Consider the following 25,245-nt stretch of genomic DNA (forward strand, 5'->3'; position numbering starts at 1 on the left):
AAGGAGGGGCAGCAAGCTTTGAATTAGTTAATAAAAATCTTTAAAAAAATATTATTTTTATACAAAATAGTGATAAATTCAGGTTTATTCAAAAAGTAACTTTAATTTCAATTTAATAAATAATAATGGCAATAGAATTGTATTTTAATTATGAACAACGCTATTCAGTATCGTTATTTAACATAGCAAAGACAGCGGTTTAATCTTGTTGCGGGCAACATTGTTGCGGGGAACGTTATTGTTCGGAAACATATACAGCAATTATCCGCAGTACGCGATACTCGATATACGCGAATTCGCAGTACGCGATTGCTCTAAATTTGACAGCTCCATGTGTTTTTTGCAAATATTTCAATACTTTGAAATATTTTATGCTCTTTTTGAATTTCCCTAATGTTCTTTTTGCATTTTGGATTAAATTTTTGCAAAAGATACCTGTTTTACAACGAAAAACTTTAATGCAAAGCTCTGTGGCGATATTTTTCAACCCTCGAACTGGTAGTGTAAACTATTTTTCCATACAAATCCGCTATACGCGAAAACTCGAGATACGCTATTGCGCTCGGTCCCGTACGATAGCGTATATCGGATAATGACTGTACCTGAGATTGTCGATGAATATTTCTAGCTGCGTTTAGTTTTGACATGAAGGAATTTTCGCTAATAGCTGCTGTTTCATATCATTTGCCGAATGTCCAAGGTAAATAGACAATGTTGCAGGAAAAAAATCAAATTGTTTTGAATTTGGTCACCAACAAAGTTGTGCGCAACAAGAATAAACCAATGCCTAAATGAAACCTAATAGAACCAACACTATTAAGTTGAATTTCGTCCTTGCGTTTCATCGTTACTAACCATAATATGCACAATATTTGCAAGAGAAATGCAGGACCGATAATTGATCGACTCCTGTAATACTAGATGCGTTCAAATTTCATTTTGACCAATCCTCTCAGTAGGAATTGGCACTCCAGTTACGCTTCAGTCTACGTCGTCACACCGATCTTGGTGGTTTTGGCCTGCGTAAGAAGTGTCCGAAATCGCTAACCGTCTCACGCCTTCATGTGCTAATCCGTTATTATGGTCTGAATGACATGCATATACTTACCAACACAAGTTGGGCTTTCCACAAACCCAACCCGTTGATGTTCATATGGACGGTCCCTTGGGACGTTAAAAACTGATCAAATTCGGATACGCTTTTAAAATGCATTTAGAAAGCCTGCATTAGGCCTTCAAGGCCGAATCCATCGCCAAGAAAAAGAAAAAAAAAGAAATGAAAACAGCGGTTTTACTTTGATTGAAGCGGCTACAGTCACCCCAGCAAGCGTGCGAGCTCTTTCTGAAAATGTATGAAATTTGACAACCATAGCGAGAGTCAGTTTCAGAATCAAACAATTTTGATTTTTTCGCACGCCTGTAGGAGCGATTATCGCTTCTTGAGATATATGAGTCATTTAGCAGCAGTCTGGCAGCAATCAAACAATATATCCAACTAAAACAAATGTATATGAAGTTGTGGTGACACAACGTGTAACCGCTTCTTAAGACGCGTTACGCATAGCAAACACATACAGAACGCATCGCGCGTAACGTGTAGCACTCTTTCACTCACTAACACTAACAATAGCAAACGATTGCACTACTACCATTAGATATAGGATTAGAATTATATTTTATATTAGAAATAAAATCATTCTACGAGTGACCACCAAGCGAGCAACAAGCCAACTCATTACGTGCACCCGAAAGTAGTGAAATCAGCTAGAACATTCCCATAACTGGTGACCCCGACTGAACAAATATCAAAATACGTTTATCCGAAACGTAACGTAGCAATCGCGAGTAATCATTTCACAGTGACAGCTTTTCATTTGCATTTCGCTCGCCGCGTTTTTAATTTCAATAATCGAACATTGACCATCAAGTGTCGACCGCGTGCGAAACAAAATGACGACCAACAATGAAGTTGAACAAAATGGTGCGCTGATTGTGAAAAGTGAGGCAAGTAAAGCTACAGTGATTGCCAAAATAAATTTTCCAGACTTCGACCAAGCGGATATTGAAACCTGGTTCATATGCCTCGAAGCCTCTTTTCACGTCAACGGCATTAAACTGGACAAGTTTAAGTTCAACACAGTGATCGTCGCTCTTGGTTCACGAGCAAAATACGTGCATTCAGTAATCAAGCAGTGCCAAAACGAAAATAACAGCAACAAGTACGAAACACTAAAGGAAGCTGTTATCGCTCATTTCCAACCATCGGAAACACAGCGACTGAGCAGTTTGCTGTCCGGCATGTCCCTTGGAGACCAGAAACCCAGCGTTTTGCTGTCCGAGATGCGCCGCTTAGGAGGAGCAGGTTGTACCGACAACATCCTGACCAACTTATGGTTGCGAGCCCTGCCCAACACAACTCGTGCCATCATCGCTGCCATGCCAACCGCAACACTGGACGACCAGGCAAAAGTTGCTGACAAGATTCTGGAGGCACCCCGCGAGCAGATTTCCTCTATTCAATATCGAGGAGATGGAGCTACGATAAATTCGCTGGAACAACGTATCGAAGCCCTTACGCAACGCTTAGATGAAGCACTAACAGGTAACCCCCACAGACGGAACCGTTTTACTAATACACGTTCTCGTTCTTGCAGCCGACGGGATGGAACGCCAGCCAGAAATAAACGTGGCTGGATCTGCTGGTTTCATTTCCGGCACGGTTCTCAAGCTCGCAAGTGCGAAAAACAGAAGGCTGACAACCCGAACGTACCGTGTATTTTTTTCGACGGGAAGATCGAGGTGTACTCTCGACCGCGACCGATGTAAGCGCTAACCCACAAACCGCCCACGCCGCTGCTGCATCTGCCAGCAATCCTGCGTCCGCCACGGACAACGACAGCAGCGACAACAATCGCTTACAACGCATACACATACACGACCCGAAAACATCGAATCGATTCCTTATCGACACCGGAGCGGACGTTTCTGTTGTCCCACCAACCTTAAGAGAACGTAACTCACCAAAACACTCACAACAGCTGTTTGCCGCGAACGGTACCCCAATACACACGTACGGTACCAAGCGTATCACTGTCGATCTCGGCCTACGACGATCCTTTGTGTGGGTGTTTGTCATCGCAGATGTAAAGTCGCCAATCATAGGTGCCGATTTCTTAAAACATTACGATCTCCTTGTCGATCTCCGGCGATGCAAACTGATCGATAACACGACTCGTTTTGAAATCGAAAACATTAACGCAGTGACCGAACCTGCTATTACCACATTCGACATGAATTCACCGTTTTCTGACATTCTTAACGAATATAAGGACATAACTGTTTTAAACATGAAGCACAAACCAACCGAGGCAAACACCGTCCATCAGATAATCACTAACGGACCACCCGTTTTTTGTCGACCACGACGATTGCCCATCGACAAATTAAAAGAAGCCAAGGCTGAATTCCAATTTTTAATGGAACAGGGGATTTGTCAACCCTCTAAAAGCAACTGGGCAAGCGCTTTACATCTTGTAAAAAAATCGAACGGCAAGTGGAGACCGTGCGGAGATTATCGGAATCTTAACGCGATCACCATACCAGACCGATACCCAGTACCGCATATTCAGGATTTTTCGAATATCCTGCACGGCAAAACAATATTTTCATGTATTGACTTACAAAGGGCATATCATCAGATTCCAGTAGCCCCAGAAGATGTCCCAAAGACGGCCATAACGACCCCTTTCGGACTTTTCGAATTTAAATACATGACCTTTGGCTTAAGAAACGCAGGACAGACTCTACAAAGGCATTTGCACGCTATCTTAGGCGACCTCGATTATGTTTTTCCTTACGTAGATGATCTATGCATAGCTTCAGAGAACATAGAACTGCATAAAAGGCACCTTCGTGAAGTTTTTGTACGCTTGAAACAGAATGGTCTCGTCATAAACGCAGCTAAATGTCAAATAGGCCAACAAGCTGTGGATTTTCTCGGACACAGAGTCACAGCCGAGGGTATACAACCGAAACTCGCCAAAGTTCAAGCCATTATTGATATACCTAGACCCATTAACGCCAAGGAACTGAAAAGATTTCTAGGAGCCATAAACTTTTATCGCCGATTCATACCACGCGCAGCTGAAAACCAACGCATCCTACAGGCAATGATATCAGGCAACATAAAAAACGACACGACTAGCCTCGAATGGAATGACACTACCAACGACGCATTCCTAAAGTGCAAACAGGAACTATCAAATGCTACTCTGCTTGCACACCCTTCACCTGAAGGAACACTAGCCCTTGATGTGGATGCCTCGAATACGTGCATCGGTGCCGTTCTTCATCAGATCACCGAAAAGGGACTACAACCACTTGCATTCTTTTCACGCAAGCTGAGTGAGAGCCAACAAAAGCTAAGCACGTATGATCGCGAGCTAATCGCGATGTACGAAGCAGTAAAGCACTTTAAAGATACCGTACAAGCCCGAGAGTTTTGTATTTATACAGATCATAAACCGCTCGTCACCGCTTTTCAGCAGCGCCCAGAAAAGGCTACACCTACACAGCAACGCAGACTTAGCTACATAAGCGAATTTACAACCGATATTCGGCATGTAGCGGGTGATGCGAATAAAGTTGCCGACATGCTGAGCCGCATTAACACCATTACTGCAATAGATACAATAGACTACAATCGCATGGCTAAGGAACAGAAAACCGATCCAGAACTCAAGCATTTCCTAGAAAACCCACCAACAAATACTTGCGTTCATCTTAAACAATTAAAATCACCTCTAGCCGATACTCCCATATATTGCGATATATCCACAGAGGCGATTCGCCCTTTCGTACCAAAGCAATTTAGAAAGCAGATTTTAGAAAAAATGCATAGCACATCACACCCTGGTATACGTGCTACCACTCGTTTGGTATCTGACCGCTTCATTTGGCCTTCTCTTCGTCGAGATTGCAAAGCATTTGTAACGAATTGTATGCCATGCCAGAAATCAAAAATACAACGCCATAACAAATCGCCAATTGATCAAATCAAAACGCCTGATCGCCGATTCGCACACATCCATATGGATCTCATAGGACCCTTACCGCCATCTGAAGGCAATTTATATTGTCTTACCATCATCGATAAATTTACCAGGTGGCCCGAGGTTTACCCTATACCTAACATGACCGCACACACCGTAGCGCGTGCTTTCATAAGTGGTTGGATTTCGCGATTTGGTGTACCGACGAATATTACAACCGACTGTGGCAGGCAATTCGAGTCAGAGCTTTTCCGTACCCTTACAAGTATGCTTGGCATAACACACTTGCGCACTACCCCATACCATCCGCAAGCAAACGGACAAATCGAGCGTACACATCGACAGCTCAAGGCAGCTATAATGTGCCACCAAAACTCGAGGTGGACTGAAGTCCTACCTATCGTCCTCTTAGGCATGCGATCTTCTCTGAAAGCAGATCTAAATGCAACGGTTGCTGAGCTTATTTACGGCGTACCACTTCGACTACCTGGTGAATTTTTCGTGCCAAGCGAAGATAAGAGAGCAACATCTGAGTTTGTAACACAGCTGAAGCAGCAAATGTTGAAAATAGCACCAAAACCAACCAGCAACCACAACACACGAGAAGCTCCATTCATCCAAAAGGAGATAGCAACATGCACACACGTTTTCATCCGAGTGGGTGCAATCAAACCGCCTCTAACGCAGCCGTATGATGGACCATACCGAGTGGTCCGACGGAAGAAAAAGGTTTTTATCGTCGAGGTAAACGGAAAGAACGTCCCAGTTTCCATCGACCGCCTTAAAGCAGCATTTACCCAGGCAGAGGATGAAGATTCACCCGCGAAAAATGATCAGCATTCCAATTCACCACCAATTGTAGACCCTCCGTACAAAACACGCTCAGGACGCCGTGTTGTGATTCCGAACCGCTATTAAAATCTAAGGGGGAAGTAGTGTGGTGACACAACGTGTAACCGCTTCTTAAGACGCGTTACGCATAGCAAACACATACAGAACGCATCGCGCGTAACGTGTAGCACTCTTTCACTCACTAACACTAACAATAGCAAACGATTGCACTACTACCATTAGATATAGGATTAGAATTATATTTTATATTAGAAATAAAATCATTCTACGAGTGACCACCAAGCGAGCAACAAGCCAACTCATTACGTGCACCCGAAAGTAGTGAAATCAGCTAGAACATTCCCATAAAGTATACGAAGGAGGAGATATCTCGAACCATTCCATACATTGTTCGTGTCTGATGTATTGTTTGATGGCTACCAGAGCGCCGGATAACCATTGGTAAAGTGTCATCTTGAATCTATTTCCCGCCTATCCCGATGTTAACAAATAAAAATTCTTCTCAATACGTCAAAAATTCTGGGTTCATTTAGTTTGATGCTGAGCTTTCAACAAAATTTGCAGTGAAGAACAGTTTAGTAGAACAGTAGAAATAATAAAATGATGTTCATAACAAATGTGTGTGCTAGTGAAGCTGCTGCTATGAGAGAACTAATACGCCATCGCAGATTGCTACGAAATAACACGGATCCTCTCGCTCTTGCAGATGAAGCGTATGTACCATAACGAATTAAATATACTACTGTTTACTTACTCGAAATTGATTATTGTTTTAGCTTTATTCAAAATTTTAGGGTTTCAAAGGCCATATTTTTGTACCTTTTTGATGGTCTTCACGCGCAATTAAATACTCAACGATGTTATGGACTCGACACGAAAGAACAAAAAGCAGCATGTCGATTTATTTTTGCCACCGGAAGCTACCAACGTGGCGTTGGGAAAGATTTCCATATTGCAAGTGCGCAAAAAAACGTTTTCAAAAGTGCTACAGCAAACATTAGCACCGACAAACCGACATGACACTGGCGTTACAAAAGTGTCCCTCACGAAAGTACTGTCATTTACCAATGAGGCGAACACTTCTGTCAAAGTAAGCTCTGTTCACTGCTGCTTCGATGTAAACAACTTTTCTAAATACAAATGGCGAAGGAAGTGTGAGGCAAGATTTTGTGAGAATTATTGGACAAAACACCCAGGAAAGTCATTTTATAAGTTTCCAAATCAATGCAAAAGATGTGAGAAGTACATAAAACAATACGCATTGTAATTTGCGAAGAAAAACAAAAAGGGGATTTAGCAGTTTCTTGTCTGTGTCAGTGTAGTAAGCGAATCATTATAGAGATGGCGGTAGTGTTTAACGTATTTTCATTTGAAATAAGGAGACAACTTTTGAAGCTCATTTTGTTCGAAGTGTCACGTCGGTTTGTCGGTGACATTACCCAAATAACCAAAAGCCCGAAATCGCCACCAATTTTCAAATTTTAGAACACAGTTGATTTGATTCAAGCCAGCTTGAAATGCTGAATTGTCGTTTCATTGTATGAATCTGTTTGGGTTTTCAACCCCGAGAATTGAACTATACGATTGTATAAACGCTTGGACGAAGTGATGAACTGGTTCCTTGACAGAAGAAGCTGAAGAAAAAAAAAATCATTGTGGAACGCCCATGTTTTGGTAAACTAGCAGGAGGTCCGCAAAAGAAAAAAAAGATGTTATCGAAAAATATCCGAAAAACTGGAACTTTATACAAAAAAGGGATAAGATGCACGCAGCATTCTTCAATGCACAGGATGAAACATCAGATACTGCGCCTATCGCTTGTACAGGTGAGTATGTTGTTTACGTTTCCATATTTTACCTTCCGTTCAATAGCGTATCACGAGAAGATTCTATCTATTAAACTATCTTCTTTTATGAATATAGATATCGAAAATAGTACGGCAGATTTAGATGTTGCAATGGAGCGTGAAGAAGACATGAATGACGAAGAGGAATCAGATCAGGAAACATCATCAATACATGACACTGATAAAATGGATTTTTCCAATATGTCGTTGGAAGATTGCATAAAATTTTATGCTTTGTCAACAAATCAGTCACACATCGCAATCAATCTGCTGTCTAATATATTATCAGCTAACCTGGGACGAAGCCTACCAAAATCTGCTCGAACTCTTCTGAAGACCAGGAGGAATAATGACGATGTTCACAACATTCCCGGAGGCCAATTATGGTATTACGGTGTTGCTCAAAACAGTAGAAACTACTACAGGTAATAGCATATAGTATATAATTGCATACGAAGACTCACATTTGGCTTTAATTTCTAGGTCTAGTGTACCAAATATAACAACGTTATCCATCAACATTTCGATTGATGGATTACCATTGTACAAAAGTAGTAGAACACAGTTTTGGCCCATATTGATGGATATTGTGGAACTAGAAAATGCTCCAGTTATGACTATGGGTATATTTTGTGGTCAAAGCAAACCAACAAACGTGCAGGACTATTTGAGAAAGTTGGTGGATGAGCTAAAAGATATCCTGATAAATGGCATTTTGATCAATTCTGCTCAAATCAAAATCAATTTGCGTGCCATTATTGCGGATGCACCTGCTCGAGCATTTATTAAGGGTATGTTAATTGGATTTGGTACATGATATATAATTAATATTTAATTTTCTATCATTTCTCAGGATGTGCATATTTTAATGCTACTCATGGATGTATGAAGTGTACCTGTGAAGGAGAGTTTAGTCCCCTTTCAAATACAACGACTTTTAAAAGCATCAATGCCCCTCTTCGTACTGATAAAGAATTTCGAGCCGGAGCTTACCCAGATCATGTGAAAGTAATCTCTCCTCTTTTAGAAATACCCGACATCGATATAATAAGAGATGTCATAATTTCAGAATCCCTACATTTGTTTTACTTAGGTATATTGAAAAGACTTTTATTTGGATGGAGAGATGGCAAGTTAGGGAAATTTTACAAATGGTCTGGTATGCAATGCGATAGTGTATCAGAGCACCTAGTAGGTATAGAATTGCCATCGGAAATACATAGAAGGTTTAGACGATTAGATGAGTTAAAAAATTGGAAAGGTACTGAGCTAGCATCATTTTTACACTACGCTGGATTGGTGGTTTTGAAGGTACTTCCATCTGAAGCTTACGAACATTTTCTGCTACTGTTTTGTGCAGTTACGATGCTCTCATCTAATGAATTTAAAAAAATTGGCACGTAGCTGGTAAAATGTTGGAAACATTTGTCATCCAGTATGGACAAATATATGGCGAACAATATCTTACTAGTAACGTACATAATTTGCTGCACGTTTTGGATGAAGTGCGACATTTTGGACCACTTCCTTCACTTTCCGCTTTTCGATATGAAAACAAATTACAATTTATAAAAAAATCTCTTCGTGGAACCAATAGACCTTTAGCTCAGGCCGCCAATAGAAATATTGAACTTCAAATTTTTTTTACGATTGCTAATAATACAGTACCATCTTACCCATTAACTAAGAATAACAAAACAAACGATTTATTTATAACTTCTGGATTCCTCTTGCAAAACAACAATCGAAATGGTTGGTTCTTAACTTTAGACAAGCAAATAATTCGTTACCATTCTTTTGATTCCGATTCTGAAACAGAGATTAGAATTGAAGGTTTTGTTTTGCCAGGCAATACAGACTATTTTCAGTATCCCATAAAATCTAATCATCTATACGATTTTCGGGGAAACCGGCGCGACTTAAGAAAAACATCTTCTATGTTTAAGTTAAGTGATATTAAATGCAAGCTAGCTGCTGTAACAACAAATGATGGCGATGAACATGTTTTTGTACCTTTATTGCATACGTTACGATGAGTACGAAGTGTGAATAAAAAAAAACAATAACATGTGAATAATTACATTGAAATGTTGTTTTTATAAATTCATTTCATTTTTTTTTAATTTTTAGTTCACAGTCACAGAGTTTGTTAAGCAAATAAATTCGTCACAATTACATTGTGAGTTACTAGAACTATGTTAAAGATTCAATATATCACATTTCATGGTGTTTGAAAGTATGTTTAGTTGATTTTCTTAATCCTTTATTATTTAGTCGCTTCTGTGCGTACTTTAACGTATCCTTGAAAAAGTTTGCAACTGCATTCAAAGAAAGCTGTTCATCATTAGTAGACCCTATTTCTTTAAAAAGGTTAACAACATTTTGATATGATTGAAACTGTATCCTGCTCCCAGTTCTTCCTACACCTGTCCAACTACATTTCGTTAAAAAGGTTTTGTCAAATAGAATGTCCAATGCTTGTATCAATCTATTATGGCTGATTTATTTATTTATTTATTTATTTCAATACTTTATTTATTTCATATATATAAACCGACGGACCATCATGTCTAATCGGCAACCTTATAATTAAATTAAGGAGCATATAAATAAACATCTAGTTATAAGCAAACATTACATGTGACGTAGACGCAATTTCTCCTTGAACGTGGAAGTAGACATACTAAAATCGAACAAATCTAACACTTCATTGAACTCGAGGGACATACGTATAATAGGGTGTCCCTGGCTATGGTTGTTGCGGGTACGCGGAACACGGAGATGGAAATTGGATCTAAGAATCCGACAGGGAGCGAACAAATTGATGCTGGCTAGTAATGCCGGGGAATCGATCTCTCCGTTAAGGAGCCGAAATATGAAAAGGCATTGGGCGTTTTTACGTCGAGAGCAGAGTGGTTCAAGTCCGAGAAGCAGACACCGCTGATGGTAGGTGGGCCGAGCGTGGTGGGATTGCCATGGAAGGAGTCGAACCGCGTACCTGGTGAGTCTCCGTTGAATGGCTTCGAGGCGATTGATGTCACCAACGCCAAGCGGGCACCAGATCGGACAGCAGTACTCCAGGCACGACCTTACGATGGCACAGAAGATCGACTTGACGCACATGGGATCGGTAAACTCGCTACAGGTCCGCGTAATTAAACCAAGTAGCTGATTTCCCTTCGCAACAACGCTATCAATGTGAGGGCGAAATGACATCTTCTGATCGAGTAGCACCCCCAGATCACGGATACATGTCGTGCGAGCCAAAGCCGTGTTGAGCATAGTGTATGTAAACGTGATGGGGTGACGGGCTCTGCTGAATGATATACACTGGCATTTATCAGCACACACTTGGAGAGCGTTTCTGCTGCACCAGCTATCCAGATTCTCAAGGATCATTTGAAGGCGTACACAGTCACTGTCGTTTCTAACTGGAGCGAATATTTTTACATCGTCGGCGTACATTAGGTGTTGGCCTGGCGGTAAAACGAAAGATAGATCATTAATATAGATGAGGAAGAGTAGCGGTCCCAAATTACTCCCTTGAGGCACACCGGAGGAGCTGGTGAAAGAGTGAGAACGATGAGATCCTATACTTATGTAGTACGAACGACCAGTTAAATATGAACGCAGCCAGGTGATGTGCCAGTCGAGGAAACCGAGTTTTTTTAGCTTCGAAAGTAGAATATCATGAGAAATACTATCGAACGCAGCCCTGAAGTCGATATATACTGCATCAACTTGAGTACCACGATCCATGTTGTCGAAGCAGTAGCCAACAAATTCAGCAAGATTTGTGGTGGAAGATCTCCTTGGGAGAAATCCATGCTGACTAGGGCTCATATAGTTTTGAACTGCTGTGAGTAGCGGATTGTATAGAATGAGCTCAAACACCTTTGCACAAGCGCATAGGGATACAATGCCACGATAATTACTAGCATGAAGTCGACTGCCTTTTTTATGGATAGGAATCATTCGCGCGTGTTTCCAGGACTCAGGATACGTGCCACGCATAAGGGAATCATTAAATATTTTGGCAAGAATGGGTGCGAGTGATTGACGGCAGTGCTTCAATATGTATGCGGGAATATTGTCAGGTCCAGATGATGTAGATGGTTTTATATCGTTGAGTGTGCGCGCAATTAATGCTTCGTCAATTGTGGGTATAATAAAATCGATAGCATCCGATGGAGTATTGCGGGTGGCCTCTGCTAGTGTGTTAGGATTGTGAACAGGAAGGGTGAATGCATCAGCGAAACGATTGGCGAGAGTGTTGCAAATATCGGATGTATCGATACTAGTTTGGCCATTGTAGCTCATTGACGGAGGGATACTTCTTATATTGCGCCGTTTGTTCCAGAAGCTCCAGAACCGTGTCGGCTTAGAAAATAGCTGCCTTTCGGTACGGCGAATGAAGGAGCGGTAGAGCACACGATTATGTCGACGATAATTGTTCAGTGCATCGAAAAAAATTCTCCTATGCAGCGATGATCTCGTTCTACTGTAATCCGCGTAGGCTTTTGATTTTATTTTTTTCAACCGTCTTAAAGATGCATTAGACCAATCGGGGCCAGGCTTTCGTTGAGCAACAGGAACGCAGGAATTAATCGCTGAGCGCATAAAAACGCTAAAGCAATCGGTGGCTTCGTCGATAGTGGAAAAGTTGGAGCAGTCAAAATTACGGTCAAACGACACAATAAGGGCATTCATACGTTCCACATTCGTTTTGAAGAAATTTCTATTGACTGTACTGCGAGTGTGACTGTTGGTGGTGTGGGATAGTTGTACGGGATAATAAATCATCATATCCAATGAAGGATGATGAAAGTCCTCACTGAGAAGTGGAATACTACAGTGTGTTACGTATGGGAGGAAGTTCTCTAGAGCCGAAGTACCATTCACAGAGTGCAGAGGTGTGATTGAGTCGCACAAAATATTGGTTGCGGCAAGGTTTGCGAAGACCAGATCCAATTGACGCCCAGATTGATTTGCAATACCACTCAACTGAAATAATCCGGTACTATGCAACCCATCAACGAAATCGGTATTAGCCACGGAATTGCATAAAGGTGCATAATGCATGACAGAATAACATGGAGAGCAATCGGTGGCTTCTGATGTATTAGTCAGCTCCCATCTGATATCAGGTTTATTGAAATCTCCGAAGACGTATAATAAATCGCTCTCTTTAATGCGGCTTGAAATTTCACGTACACTATCATGTAAAGCGTTCATCACTGCGGGGTCATTCGCATGACTAGGCGGAATGTAAACAACGCCGATGTAAACAGAGACACCTGGCAGCAATGTTTTGATCCAAAGTTGTTCCAGTATGGTATTAGGCGATGCGATTTCACATGTCGGTATTGAAGAGGAACTTGCAATTAAAACACCCCCACCGCGTGAGAGGGCACTGTTGGAAAGATTCCTATCGCACCTGTAGATATGATAATGATCGTCAGTGAGGAGCGAAGAAGGTATGGACTGAGTAAGCCAAGTCTCGGTAAGAATGATAAAATCATATTCTGATTCTGATAGCGCCAGGCGAAGATTTGTAGTTTTCGTTCGTAGACCACGTACATTTTGGTAGTAGATAGAGAGACTGGGATGAGCTGAACGAGGTGCATCGCCGGATGCTGTGCAAGATTGCTATTCATCCGACGGGCCAGCGTCAGCAGATTCATCAGTCCGTTTAGCGTTTCGCTTCGGTCGTTTTTTAGGAGCGGCTAAGCATTCGGGAGGTGACCTAGTAGGTGTGGTGGTAACAAGCATTCGCTCATTAAGGTCAAGATGTGGTTCGTTTGTAAACAAAGCTGCGTCTGTAGTGGTCATGGCAGGTGAGGAAATCGTAACGGGCTGTGCGAGCGTATCTGTTGTAGTAGTTGGCATCGCGGCACTCCCTCCAGAATGTGAGAGAGGATTATGATAAGTGTCGGTAGCGGGAGTAACGTTTTGATCGAGCATCGAATTTGTTTCAGTTGTTGCACAGGTATTAGTGTTATAATTATTGGTCCGATAGTCACGGAACTCTCGGTAGGTAAGAGCAGAGGGCCATGTGTTAGGTGAGAGAGCCTTGTTGCGTAGAGTGGCTGGTATGCCCACCTTAAATGAGATAAATGAGAGTGTACTAGTGTCGGCACCAAGCTTCGTCAAACGGTGTACAGACACATCCCGCTTATCGAGTGCTAGCCGTACTTGTACCATGAGAGAAATCTGCTCAGTGGTAACCGATGGGGAGAAACGCGTAAAGAATAGCCACATTCGCGTATCGGTGTGTGGGATGGTGTCTAGTGTGTCAGAATCGAGCGGCGATCCCGATCCTCTGAGTAGTGGTGTTTGCGGGTTGTAAACTGGTGGCATATTGGTGAAGGATGACGGTTCGTTCGCACTCACACTAAGAGAAGCGGCTAATGATGGATACTGTTGTAGTGTGGGTGTAATAGTACCGGGGATATTTTTGACCACTGAATTAAACAATTTAGGCGCTGAATTGTGATGAATGGGCCGTTGAGACGGTAAATCGGTGGCGGCATGCGTCGATCGCAAGCAGGAACGGATCTCCGCCTTTAAAACTTCCAGAAGCTCTAACTTAATAGCTGTGGTATGCTGTGACAGCTCGCTACGGAGGCCCGCTTTAAGGTCGGCTATGCTGGACAGTAGGTCGACAGAGGTGTGAGTGTACGGGGTGGATGACCTCAATACGGCCGTACGCGGATCCTTGTGAAACTTTACACAGGCTTTACAGGCCCAAAAAAGTTGTGCACAGGACTCTATAGTAGCGGAAAGTTCCTCAGAAAGTCCGCTGCATGAGAAGTGAAACTCAGAGTTGCACCAACCCTGGCATTTCACAATGCGATCAGCAGCTACGATGTCGTTAGCGCAGGCGGAACAAATACCAGCCATTGCTTTGTGGATGAGCGATTGATTGTGATGTTGAAGCGACGAAATGATTGTGGGCCGGAAAACGTTTCCAGGTGATTGACGGTGAATAATCCAGTTGTTAAACAAAACCAGGCAATGAAGTCACCTACACCAGCAACAAGTTCAGCAAAGATACAGGCTTTCTCGGAATAATATTGAAAATAGTCGGAGCGCAGAGAATCTTCGACCAGTCACAGTGACGTTTGGAATGTGACTTGATATCAAAAAATCAAGCCAATCAAATATTGTTCGCATGTTGGTAAATGACTCTAGATCTTTGTTAAGTTTTTCGAGATCTTCCAACGTTTTTATAGTTTTAATATTAGCATGCTTTTCTTTTAGATGTGGAGGCACACGAGGACATGTCTTATCAAGCAAAATATTCATTTGGGTGATAAGAGTTGCTTGCATCTTTTCGATTCTTGAAAGCCTGTTATCTATTTCATTTAGTTGCTGAGTATGGTCATAGTCTCCTTTTCGGTTTTGTGTATGTCTAGGAACATTGTTGTTTTCATCTATGGGCAGATGATTGCTTTTTACTAAGTTATTTGGATCACAGGGAATATATGAGTGAGGGTATTGTGCATTGGCATCGTCCATATCTGCAAGCATTTGATAGCCATGGTTTGAGCATACAGTTGCTACCGAGTGATTAGTCGTATCACATTTATCATTTGCGTCATTTTCATGAAGCCATTCTTCTGTAGAGTATTTCGCGGATTGAATTTCTTCTACAGCCACTTTAGTTTCGTTGCCATTGGTTGAATGTAGTGATGCTACCGATCCATTTATCGATTCAACTGCATCATGTGCATCATTGTCATGAAGCCATTCTATGGAATATTCAGACCATCGATTTTCTTCTATAGCTTCTGTACTTTCATTTTTAACATCATCTATCACCATTAAGTTTTCAAAGTTAGCTCTTTTTATACCATCTAATGTAGGTGCAGATGTGATGCTAAAATCAGAGTTATTTTCGTCACTCATAGCAGTTACCAGTTGCTCCGCATCTTCTATCGTACTGATGTTCTTTTTTTCACGATGCACTTAATCTTCTCCCAGTTAGGATTGCCCGTGCAATTCCCATCGTTAACCATTTGTTGAAGATGGCGTTTGTTTTTATATTTTGGCCAAAGATGATATGTTTTGCCTCGGCTTGTTTCCTGTATCCAGCCCTCTGGAATTATATATAGCTCGGCATTTCCTCTTGCATCAGTTGTCTGAACTATGGCGTGCGGCATTTTACTGAAAAAATATATCAACGACGATGATTATAAGCAATCCATTATATACGTGTACTTGTGGCTAATACGCCGAAGCTCTACCTGTTCTATATGTCCTCTAACAACTTGGATGGCTTTTTACGTCGATATCTCAATCTTTTCAGATAGTCGAAACGACAAAGGCGCTAGAAGATGGATGCACACAAAGGCCTCGGATCAGGACTTCACTACAGTGGGTAAATAGAATAAAATCTTAGTTACAATCACATCACACTAATACCATATCACAATATAATACACGCAATAAAGGCAATATTAACCAATGTGTATCCCTATAAACAGCATCGGTGAAAATGACATACACACGCAGATACACACCGGCCGAACAAGATCGGACAAGCTTTTTTTTTTGGCGCATTCGTTACTTTTGACATAGATTGCACATTTAAACCCCAGAGTTAAAAACTGACAACCGGGGCTGTCAGTCATGTTCTAAAAACAGTACATGTTCTAAAATTTGGTGGGTTAACGACTGAATCGACCACCTTTAACCCACGTGCGTTTAAAGTGGGTTAACAGTGGGTTAAGGCCGATTTGGTTATTTGGGTAGTCCCTCTTCATAATTTAATAAGAGATTGGATTAAATTGGCGATGTCCGAAGAGGAGCAAAAGAAATCTTTTTGGAAAAAAGTGGATTTGAAAATATCGTCATGTGTGTTGATGGTACCCACATAAAAATAATAAAAAAAACCACGTAACCGACCACTACAGTATTTAAAACGGAAGAACGTTTATAGCATAAATGCTTTGATTAGTATATATATATATATATATATATATATATATATATATATATATATATATATATATATATATATATATATATATATATATATATACTAACAATCAAAGCATTGATGCTATAAACGTTCTTCCGTTTTAAATACTGTAGTGGTCGGTTACGTGGTTTTTTTTATTATTTTTCTTTTTTTTTCTTTTTCTTGGCGATGGATTCGGCCTTGAAGGCCTAATGCAGGCTTTCTAAATGCATTTTAAAAGCGTCACCAATCATATCACTCGTTAGAACCACTTGAGAATTTCACTTGTGATAATCGCATTTGATTACGTGACGCTGACAAGGTTTTTGTTTCACTCAGTTTTTTTGTGATATTGATGGTGACATTTTGCAGCACTGACTGTCCATTTCAATTTCACAATTGTCGTCTTCGAAAACACACGTCAGATGCGGCACGGGTTGTTTTGGTTTTGGCTGGAACGTGTATCACTTGTGTATAAGAATTGAACCATGCAGTAAACAGGTCTTGATTGAATATGAGAATATGGAAAAGTTGAGCAATATGGACATGCTAAGCAGTTTTATCATTTGGTTTTAGTTATTATTGGAGCGTTACAGTTTTTAAGTTATTTTGGGACGTTGTAATTTTTTTTTCATTTGCTACCAGTAAAAGCACTGATTAATGTACAAATTTTTGCATTGTATTAAAAATTAAAATAAAGATAAAACTGCCTAACATGTCCATGTTGCTCAGCTTTCCCAACTTCAAGTGATACACGTTCCAGCCAAAACCAAAACAACCAGTGCCGCATCTGACGTGTGTTTTCGAAGACGACAATTGTGAAATTGAAATGGATAGTTTACCAAAAACGGCTTGACTTGTTTGTAAGTGGTAGACAATCGTGTTTTTCAAATCGAGGATTGCTAGTTGACTGTGGACAGTTGTTAATTGGAATGGAAAACCCTGTAATAGATGCCGTACATGAATAAATGTTGAACTTGATTCCATAGTTAGTTTTTTAAATATTTTTTTATTTCCGTAACAATTATTTCAAACTTCTTCTCTTGTTCTTTGGCACAACAACCGCTGTCGGTCAAGGCCTGCCTGTACTCACAAGTGAAGTGAGCTTGGCTTTCAGTGACTTATTGTTACCATAGCAGGATAGTCAGTCCTACGTATGAGGATCATGGATCATGATCACGGATATGCATCATTTGCATTGCAGCCGAGTACCGAAATGATGGAACTACGTCCTATCTAATGGTTTTTTCTGCTCTGACGTCAGTTTCATCGGTCGTGCCCGCTACTCCTATTATTCTTGCTTCGACATTGTTGGCTGTCTCATCGTCACCACCACCTATATTTGTTTCGTCAGATATGTTGACCGTTCCATCGTCACCGCCACCCATCCGTGATGTTTGCGGTACATTTCTTTTGGGTGGATCTATGTCCGGTTCGTCAGCCAAGCCGGGACAGCGATCCTCTTCCGGACCGTCATTGTTGATCGTCCCATCGTCACCATCACCCATCACTAATGTTTCCGGTTCGTTTCTGTTCAAAGGATCAATGCCCAGTTCGTCTGCCAAGCCGGGACAGCGATCCTCTTCCGGAACGTCATTGTTGACCGTCCCATCGTCATCACCACCAATCTGTGATGTTTCCGGTAAGTTTCTTTTGGGTGGATCTACGCCCGGTTCGTCAGTCATACCGGGACAGCGATCCTCTTCCGGACCGTCATTGTTGACCGTCCTATCGTCACCACCACCCATCACTAATGTTTCCGGTTCGTTTCTGTTCAAAGGATCAATGCCCAGTTCGTCTGCCAAGCCGGGACAGCGATCCTCTTCCGGAAGGTCATTGTTGACCGCTTCATCGCCACCATCAACCATCCCTGATGTTTCCGGTACGTTCCTTTTCGATGGATCTTTGTCCGATTCGTCAGCCATACCGGGACAGCGATTCACTTCCGATTCGTCAGCTATGCCGGGACAGCGATTCTCTTCCGGATCGTCATCCTCAACCAGTCTGCCGTCTTTACCTGATACTTTTTCATCATCCGGTGTACATGAGTGTGTTATAACTCGAAAACAAGTGGACAATCTTATTAAGCTATCGAAGCAGACTACGGCTCGAAATTATGTTTTACGCAATGGATACTATAGCAGGGACAACATCACGCAATGCAGCCATTACTGCCATTGATACAGAAGAGGCATTAGAAGCATTTAATGCTAACTTAGAAGCTAACACGTATGTGACTGAGATGCTCAGTTCACTTTTGAATACAATAGGTCGTATAAAATATGTAAAAAGAAGATCAAATAATAGATCTATTGTTTACTAAAGATGTTTTTCTAAATGTTGGTCAGGGATTTGTAATAAAACTCCAAAAAATCGCATTTTTTTATCTTGGAAACTTTACGTAAAGTTGCATAATTTAAGAAGCTAAGATAATTATTAGTCCAACGTAAATTTGAAACCATGGGTTTAAGTCCCGAATAGACCGCGTCCCCATACGTAGGACTGACTATCCTGCTATGGTAACAATAAGTCACTGAAAGCCAAGCTCACTTCACTTGTGAGTACAGGCAGGCTTTGACCGACAACGGTTGTTGTGCCAAAGAAGAAGAGAAGAAGTTTGAAATAATTGTTACGGAAATAAAAAAATATTAAAAAAAACTAACTATGGAATCAAGTTCAAGAATCAAGTTCAACATTTATTTATGTACGACATCTATTAACATAAAAAGTTCCTCCATTCGTATTAGTTCATAATTGTGAAGCAATGCATCTGCATGCTTCAATTACATTCTTGCTAGTATCACGAGGAGGTTGGGATAGGAGTTAAAGATACGTATGAAGTATCTTAGCATTTGCTAGCCAACTGATAACGAAAAGTAATATAAACAAAAAAATAAACATTGAAATAAAGCTACTCTCTGTCTATTTCTATTGCACTCTCTTACTAGCTAGCTACTCTTGAAATGTGTGCGTTAAAGTACCTAAATGAAAATAGACTCCTCCATCTAATGATATTGCTTAAAACTTACATTACGTTACATGTACTGACTGTTTAGTGTCTAACTAATGCCTTTTTATGTCTATTTGCTAAGCTAGTGCCTATTTCTGTCTATTTGCTAAGCTATTTAGATGTCAAAATGCAAGTGCGATCGTAAGATCTTTCTGGTTCTGATGGAAGCTCGGTCATGTTGGTACCACGCATGCACTGGTGTCTCGTTCCCTACGCTGTGTTGTCTGCGGGCTGCAGTCCGGTGTCATCCGATGCTCCGCAGTGTAAGCTGGATTCGTCTGGTCAGTTTGTGCAGGTGCATAGATGATAAATGATGTTAGATGTATCCGGTTAACCTGTTTAAGGTAAAACAAATAAATTAAATGTAATAAAAGTTTATATACAAGACAGTCTTTTTAGGCCGTCCACAAGGACAGAGGAGGCGTGGAGGCGTCCTCCATTAAGGCCGGGATAACGGACTGGCAGACGAAGGCTCGAGACCGTGAGCGGTTTCGGACACTTCCTGACACTCCTGCCTCCGTGTTCAATTTGGCGTAACGTCCTACATGGACATGCCGGCCCATACAGGCCGAGACTTATTCACTCCCTCGCAATCGGATAGTCAGTCCTACGCGGGGACGGTCCAAATGAAGCTTAAACCCACGACGGGTATGTTGTTAAGTCTTTTAAGTTGACGACCGTCCCTGTGGGCCCTGCTTCCCTCCGCCCGCGCCCAAATACCATTGGAAAGCAGCGATTAATACAAATGCTAAAATATAATATTGTAGCGTCTGCTCCTAAAAGAGCAGATTGGTTGGAGGATTGGACCGTTAAACGTGTGCACACACAAACTGCACATTGGAGCACAATTCATTACCCTCATTGCTATATTAAAATCTATAGCACCAAATATACTCACCATGAACTTGCTAGCTCAGGTACCAAGCCGGTCTCATGGTACAGTCGTCAACTCGTACGACTTAACAACATGCCCGTCATGGGTTCAAGCCCCAAATAGACCGTGCCGCCATACGTAGGACTGACTATCCTGCTATGGGGGGAAATCAATAAGTCACTGAAAGCCAACCCCACAAGTGGGTTGGCAGGCCTTGACCGGCATCGGTTGTTGAGCCAAAGAAGAAGAAGAAGAACTTGCTAGTTTGAATCGTTCTCTACTTCTCATTCTTCATTTTCCAAACGTGTGCATATCGTTTTTCCGGATTTGTATTTCTGTCTCGCCTGTGATCGTTAGACCTTATTTACGACGTAAATATCCTAAAAATAAACAAATACAACAAAATATTTGCTGCAAAATCACAAAACGTGCTTGCAACATAAAGAAAATTAATATTATCGGTTAAATAGACAAGGGGTTTCAATGTATTGTGATAAGAAAAACCGGTTTGTTTAACGCTTTTCTATTTTGTTTACTTTTTCTCACGTCACATACGAATTTGGCAACCATTCTTCCACCCCGCATCCAGGCGCTTCATACGTCTCAGCCTGTTGTGTGCCAAAATGACATTCGAAGCAGGCTCATGTGCTATCTCTTTCCCTCCTTTCCTTCAGAAGTCGCTCAGCTCTGCGGCTCGGGGCTACCGCACACTGTCCTGATGAAACACAGGGTTTGATGTCTTTTTGGTTGTTTCTTCATTTTTTGGATTTATCTCACATTTTATTGCATGCTTCCCAAATTATTTTGGACTCATTCCACAATTTATTAGTTGTTTCTCGTATAATTTTGCATTATTTTTGTGATCTATTCTTACCATCCCAGTTGTTTTGAAACAAATGATAGAACAAATTTTAGGAAACGCTAAATAATCGTGATCCATAAACCCTGTAATAGGAGACAAAATTGATATCAATCGGGGCGAGTATGGGCTTCGAACGACGAAATCCGTTCGACGCTCATGAGAGAATGAGAAACATGAGATACAACTGTCAATCAGGCGTGTCAGACAGGCGTTTATATCTATGATTTAAGGCTTATACAATTTTGAATTTTGATTTTTTTTCGTTGGTGTTGGATTTGAATCCATCTTACATCTGTATTGGATGATTTGTTAACAATAACATGGCGGTTTTATTTGCTTTATTTTTATTTAAATTTTAATTTAAACTTATACAAATTAAGGAGGGGCAGCAAGCTTTGAATTAGTTAATAAAAATCTTAAAAAAAAATATTATTTTTATACAAAATAGTGATAAATTCAGGTTTATTCAAAAAGTAACTTTAATTTCAATTTAATAAATAATAATGGCAATAGAATTGTATTTTAATTATGTACAACGCTATTCAGTATCGTTATTTAACATAGCAAACCCAAATAACCAAATCGGCCTTAACCCACTGTAAAGCCACTTCAAACCCACGTGGGTTAGCGGTGGTCGATTCAGTCGTTAACCCACCAAATTTTAGAACAACTGAAGCTGTCAGTTCTAATAAGATGTATTGACCTTGCCCATGCTTGGCCCACCTTTTCCAAACATGTTGACGAGAAAAAGATGGATCAAGTGCGGGCTAAGGTCAATATGTTGAACATGATTTTAACACATCGATTACTTTAGCTCATTCACTTACATCACAGTATAACTTCGGTAATATTATTAATAAATAAACGGTGCACTGACCAGCGAAATGAAAGAGTCCATTCGCTAGTAAACAAACACACACATCCACATCTTACACAAATATTTTTAACAACAAATCAACTTAAACACACAAGTTTTATAGCTTCCTTTGCACAATTAAACACATTTTTGGGTCATACATGTTGAGTAAATGAATTACCCGTGCATAAAAAAAACTGACTTCAACAAACATTGAAGTGGCCGATTCTGTAGATGTGTGGTTTAACCCACCAAACTGACAGTTTTTTGGCTTTTTTCGATGCAACTGGATTTTTAGTACAGGAAATTGGTGGCGTTTTCGGTATGTTGGTTATTTGGGAAGACAGCGGTTTAATCTTGTTGCGGGCAACATTGTTGCGGGGAACGTTATTGTTCGGAAACATATACAGCAATTATCCGCAGTACGCGATACTCGATATACGCGAATTCGCAGTACGCGATTGCTCTAAATTTGACAGCTCCATGTGTTTTTTGCAAATATTTCAATACTTTGAAATATTTTATGCTCTTTTTGAATTTCCCTAATGTTCTTTTTGCATTTTGGATTAAATTTTTGCAAAAGATACCTGTTTTACAACGAAAAACTTTAATGCAAAGCTCTGTGGCGATATTTTTCAACCCTCGAACTGGTAGTGTAAACTATTTTTCCATACAAATCCGCTATACGCGAAAACTCGAGATACGCTATTGCGCTCGGTCCCGTACGATAGCGTATATCGGATAATGACTGTACCTGAGATTGTCGATGAATATTTCTAGCTGCGTTTAGTTTTGACATGAAGGAATTTTTGCTAATAGCTGCTGTTTCATATCATTTGCCGAATGTCCAAGGTAAATAGACAATGTTGCAGGAAAAAAATCAAATTGTTTTGAATTTGGTCACCAACAAAGTTGTGCGCAACAAGAATAAACCAATGCCTAAATGAAACCTAATAGAACCAACACTATTAAGTTGAATTTCGTCCTTGCGTTTCATCGTTACTAACCATAATATGCACAATATTTGCAAGAGAAATGCAGGACCGATAATTGATCGACTCCTGTAATACTAGATGCGTTCAAATTTCATTTTGACCAATCCTCTCAGTAGGAATTGGCACTCCAGTTACGCTTCAGTCTACGTCGTCACACCGATCTTGGTGGTTTTGGCCTGCGTAAGAAGTGTCCGAAATCGCTAACCGTCTCACGCCTTCATGTGCTAATCCGTTATTATGGTCTGAATGACATGCATATACTTACCAACACAAGTTGGGCTTTCCACAAACCCAACCCGTTGATGTTCATATGGACGGTCCCTTGGGACGTTAAAAACTGATCAAATTCGGATACGCTTTTAAAATGCATTTAGAAAGCCTGCATTAGGCCTTCAAGGCCGAATCCATCGCCAAGAAAAAGAAAAAAAAAGAAAAATAATAAAAAAAACCACATATATATATATATATATATATATATATATATATATATATATATATATATATATATATATATATATATATATATATACTAACAATCAAAGCATTGATGCTATAAACGTTCTTCCGTTTTAAATACTGTAGTGGTCGGTTACGTGGTTTTTTTTATTATTTTTCTTTTTTTTTCTTTTTCTTGGCGATGGATTCGGCCTTGAAGGCCTAATGCAGGCTTTCTAAATGCATTTTAAAAGCGTATCCGAATTTGATCAGTTTTTAACGTCCCAAGGGACCGTCCATATGAACATCAACGGGTTGGGTTTGTGGAAAGCCCAACTTGTGTTGGTAAGTATATGCATGTCATTCAGACCATAATAACGGATTAGCACATGAAGGCGTGAGACGGTTAGCGATTTCGGACACTTCTTACGCAGGCCAAAACCACCAAGATCGGTGTGACGACGTAGACTGAAGCGTAACTGGAGTGCCAATTCCTACTGAGAGGATTGGTCAAAATGAAATTTGAACGCATCTAGTATTACAGGAGTCGATCAATTATCGGTCCTGCATTTCTCTTGCAAATATTGTGCATATTATGGTTAGTAACGATGAAACGCAAGGACGAAATTCAACTTAATAGTGTTGGTTCTATTAGGTTTCATTTAGGCATTGGTTTATTCTTGTTGCACACAACTTTGTTGGTGACCAAATTCAAAACAATTTGATTTTTTTCCTGCAACATTGTCTATTTACCTTGGACATTCGGCAAATGATATGAAACAGCAGCTATTAGCGAAAATTCCTTCATGTCAAAACTAAACGCAGCTAGAAATATTCATCGACAATCTCAGGTACAGTCATTATCCGATATACGCTATCGTACGGGACCGAGCGCAATAGCGTATCTCGAGTTTTCGCGTATAGCGGATTTGTATGGAAAAATAGTTTACACTACCAGTTCGAGGGTTGAAAAATATCGCCACAGAGCTTTGCATTAAAGTTTTTCGTTGTAAAACAGGTATCTTTTGCAAAAATTTAATCCAAAATGCAAAAAGAACATTAGGGAAATTCAAAAAGAGCATAAAATATTTCAAAGTATTGAAATATTTGCAAAAAACACATGGAGCTGTCAAATTTAGAGCAATCGCGTACTGCGAATTCGCGTATATCGAGTATCGCGTACTGCGGATAATTGCTGTATATGTTTCCGAACAATAACGTTCCCCGCAACAATGTTGCCCGCAACAAGATTAAACCGCTGTCTTCCCAAATAACCAACATACCGAAAACGCCACCAATTTCCTGTACTAAAAATCCAGTTGCATCGAAAAAAGCCAAAAAACTGTCAGTTTGGTGGGTTAAACCACACATCTACAGAATCGGCCACTTCAATGTTTGTTGAAGTCAGTTTTTTTTTATGCACGGGTAATTCATTTACTCAACATGTATGACCCAAAAATGTGTTTAATTGTGCAAAGGAAGCTATAAAACTTGTGTG

General features: G+C 40.5%; 2 protein-coding genes across 4 annotated transcripts; both read left to right on the top strand.

Annotated features, from left to right (window-relative positions):
• The first annotated feature begins 7,377 nt into the window (after nt 1-7,377).
• Nucleotides 7,378-9,795, top strand: LOC121593162. The gene is made up of 4 exons (XM_041915297.1): nt 7,378-7,729; nt 7,827-8,175; nt 8,234-8,541; nt 8,604-9,795. The coding sequence occupies exons 1-4, from the start codon at nt 7,666-7,668 to the stop codon at nt 9,152-9,154; spliced, it is 1,272 nt and encodes a 423-aa protein (XP_041771231.1). The 5' UTR covers nt 7,378-7,665; the 3' UTR covers nt 9,155-9,795.
• A 7,756-nt stretch (nt 9,796-17,551) lies between these two features.
• On the top strand, nt 17,552-19,239 carry LOC121593537 (chitinase-like protein PB1E7.04c). 3 transcript variants are annotated; one of them, XM_041915988.1, is made up of 3 exons: nt 17,552-17,578; nt 18,256-18,357; nt 18,496-19,239. In XM_041915988.1, exons 2-3 carry the CDS (start codon nt 18,261-18,263, stop codon nt 18,894-18,896), a joined length of 498 nt encoding a protein of 165 aa, XP_041771922.1. In that variant the 5' UTR covers nt 17,552-17,578; nt 18,256-18,260; the 3' UTR covers nt 18,897-19,239. The 3 variants fall into 3 exon arrangements, with proteins under 3 accessions (XP_041771922.1, XP_041771921.1, XP_041771920.1); XM_041915987.1 differs by lacking the exon at nt 17,552-17,578 and adding an exon at nt 17,679-17,703; XM_041915986.1 differs by lacking the exon at nt 17,552-17,578 and adding an exon at nt 17,848-18,117.
• Nucleotides 19,240-25,245: the final 6,006 nt, after the last annotated feature.

Source organism: Anopheles merus, chromosome 2L (genome assembly GCF_017562075.2).
Source record: "Anopheles merus strain MAF chromosome 2L, AmerM5.1, whole genome shotgun sequence".
Classification (NCBI taxonomy): domain Eukaryota; kingdom Metazoa; phylum Arthropoda; class Insecta; order Diptera; family Culicidae; genus Anopheles; species Anopheles merus.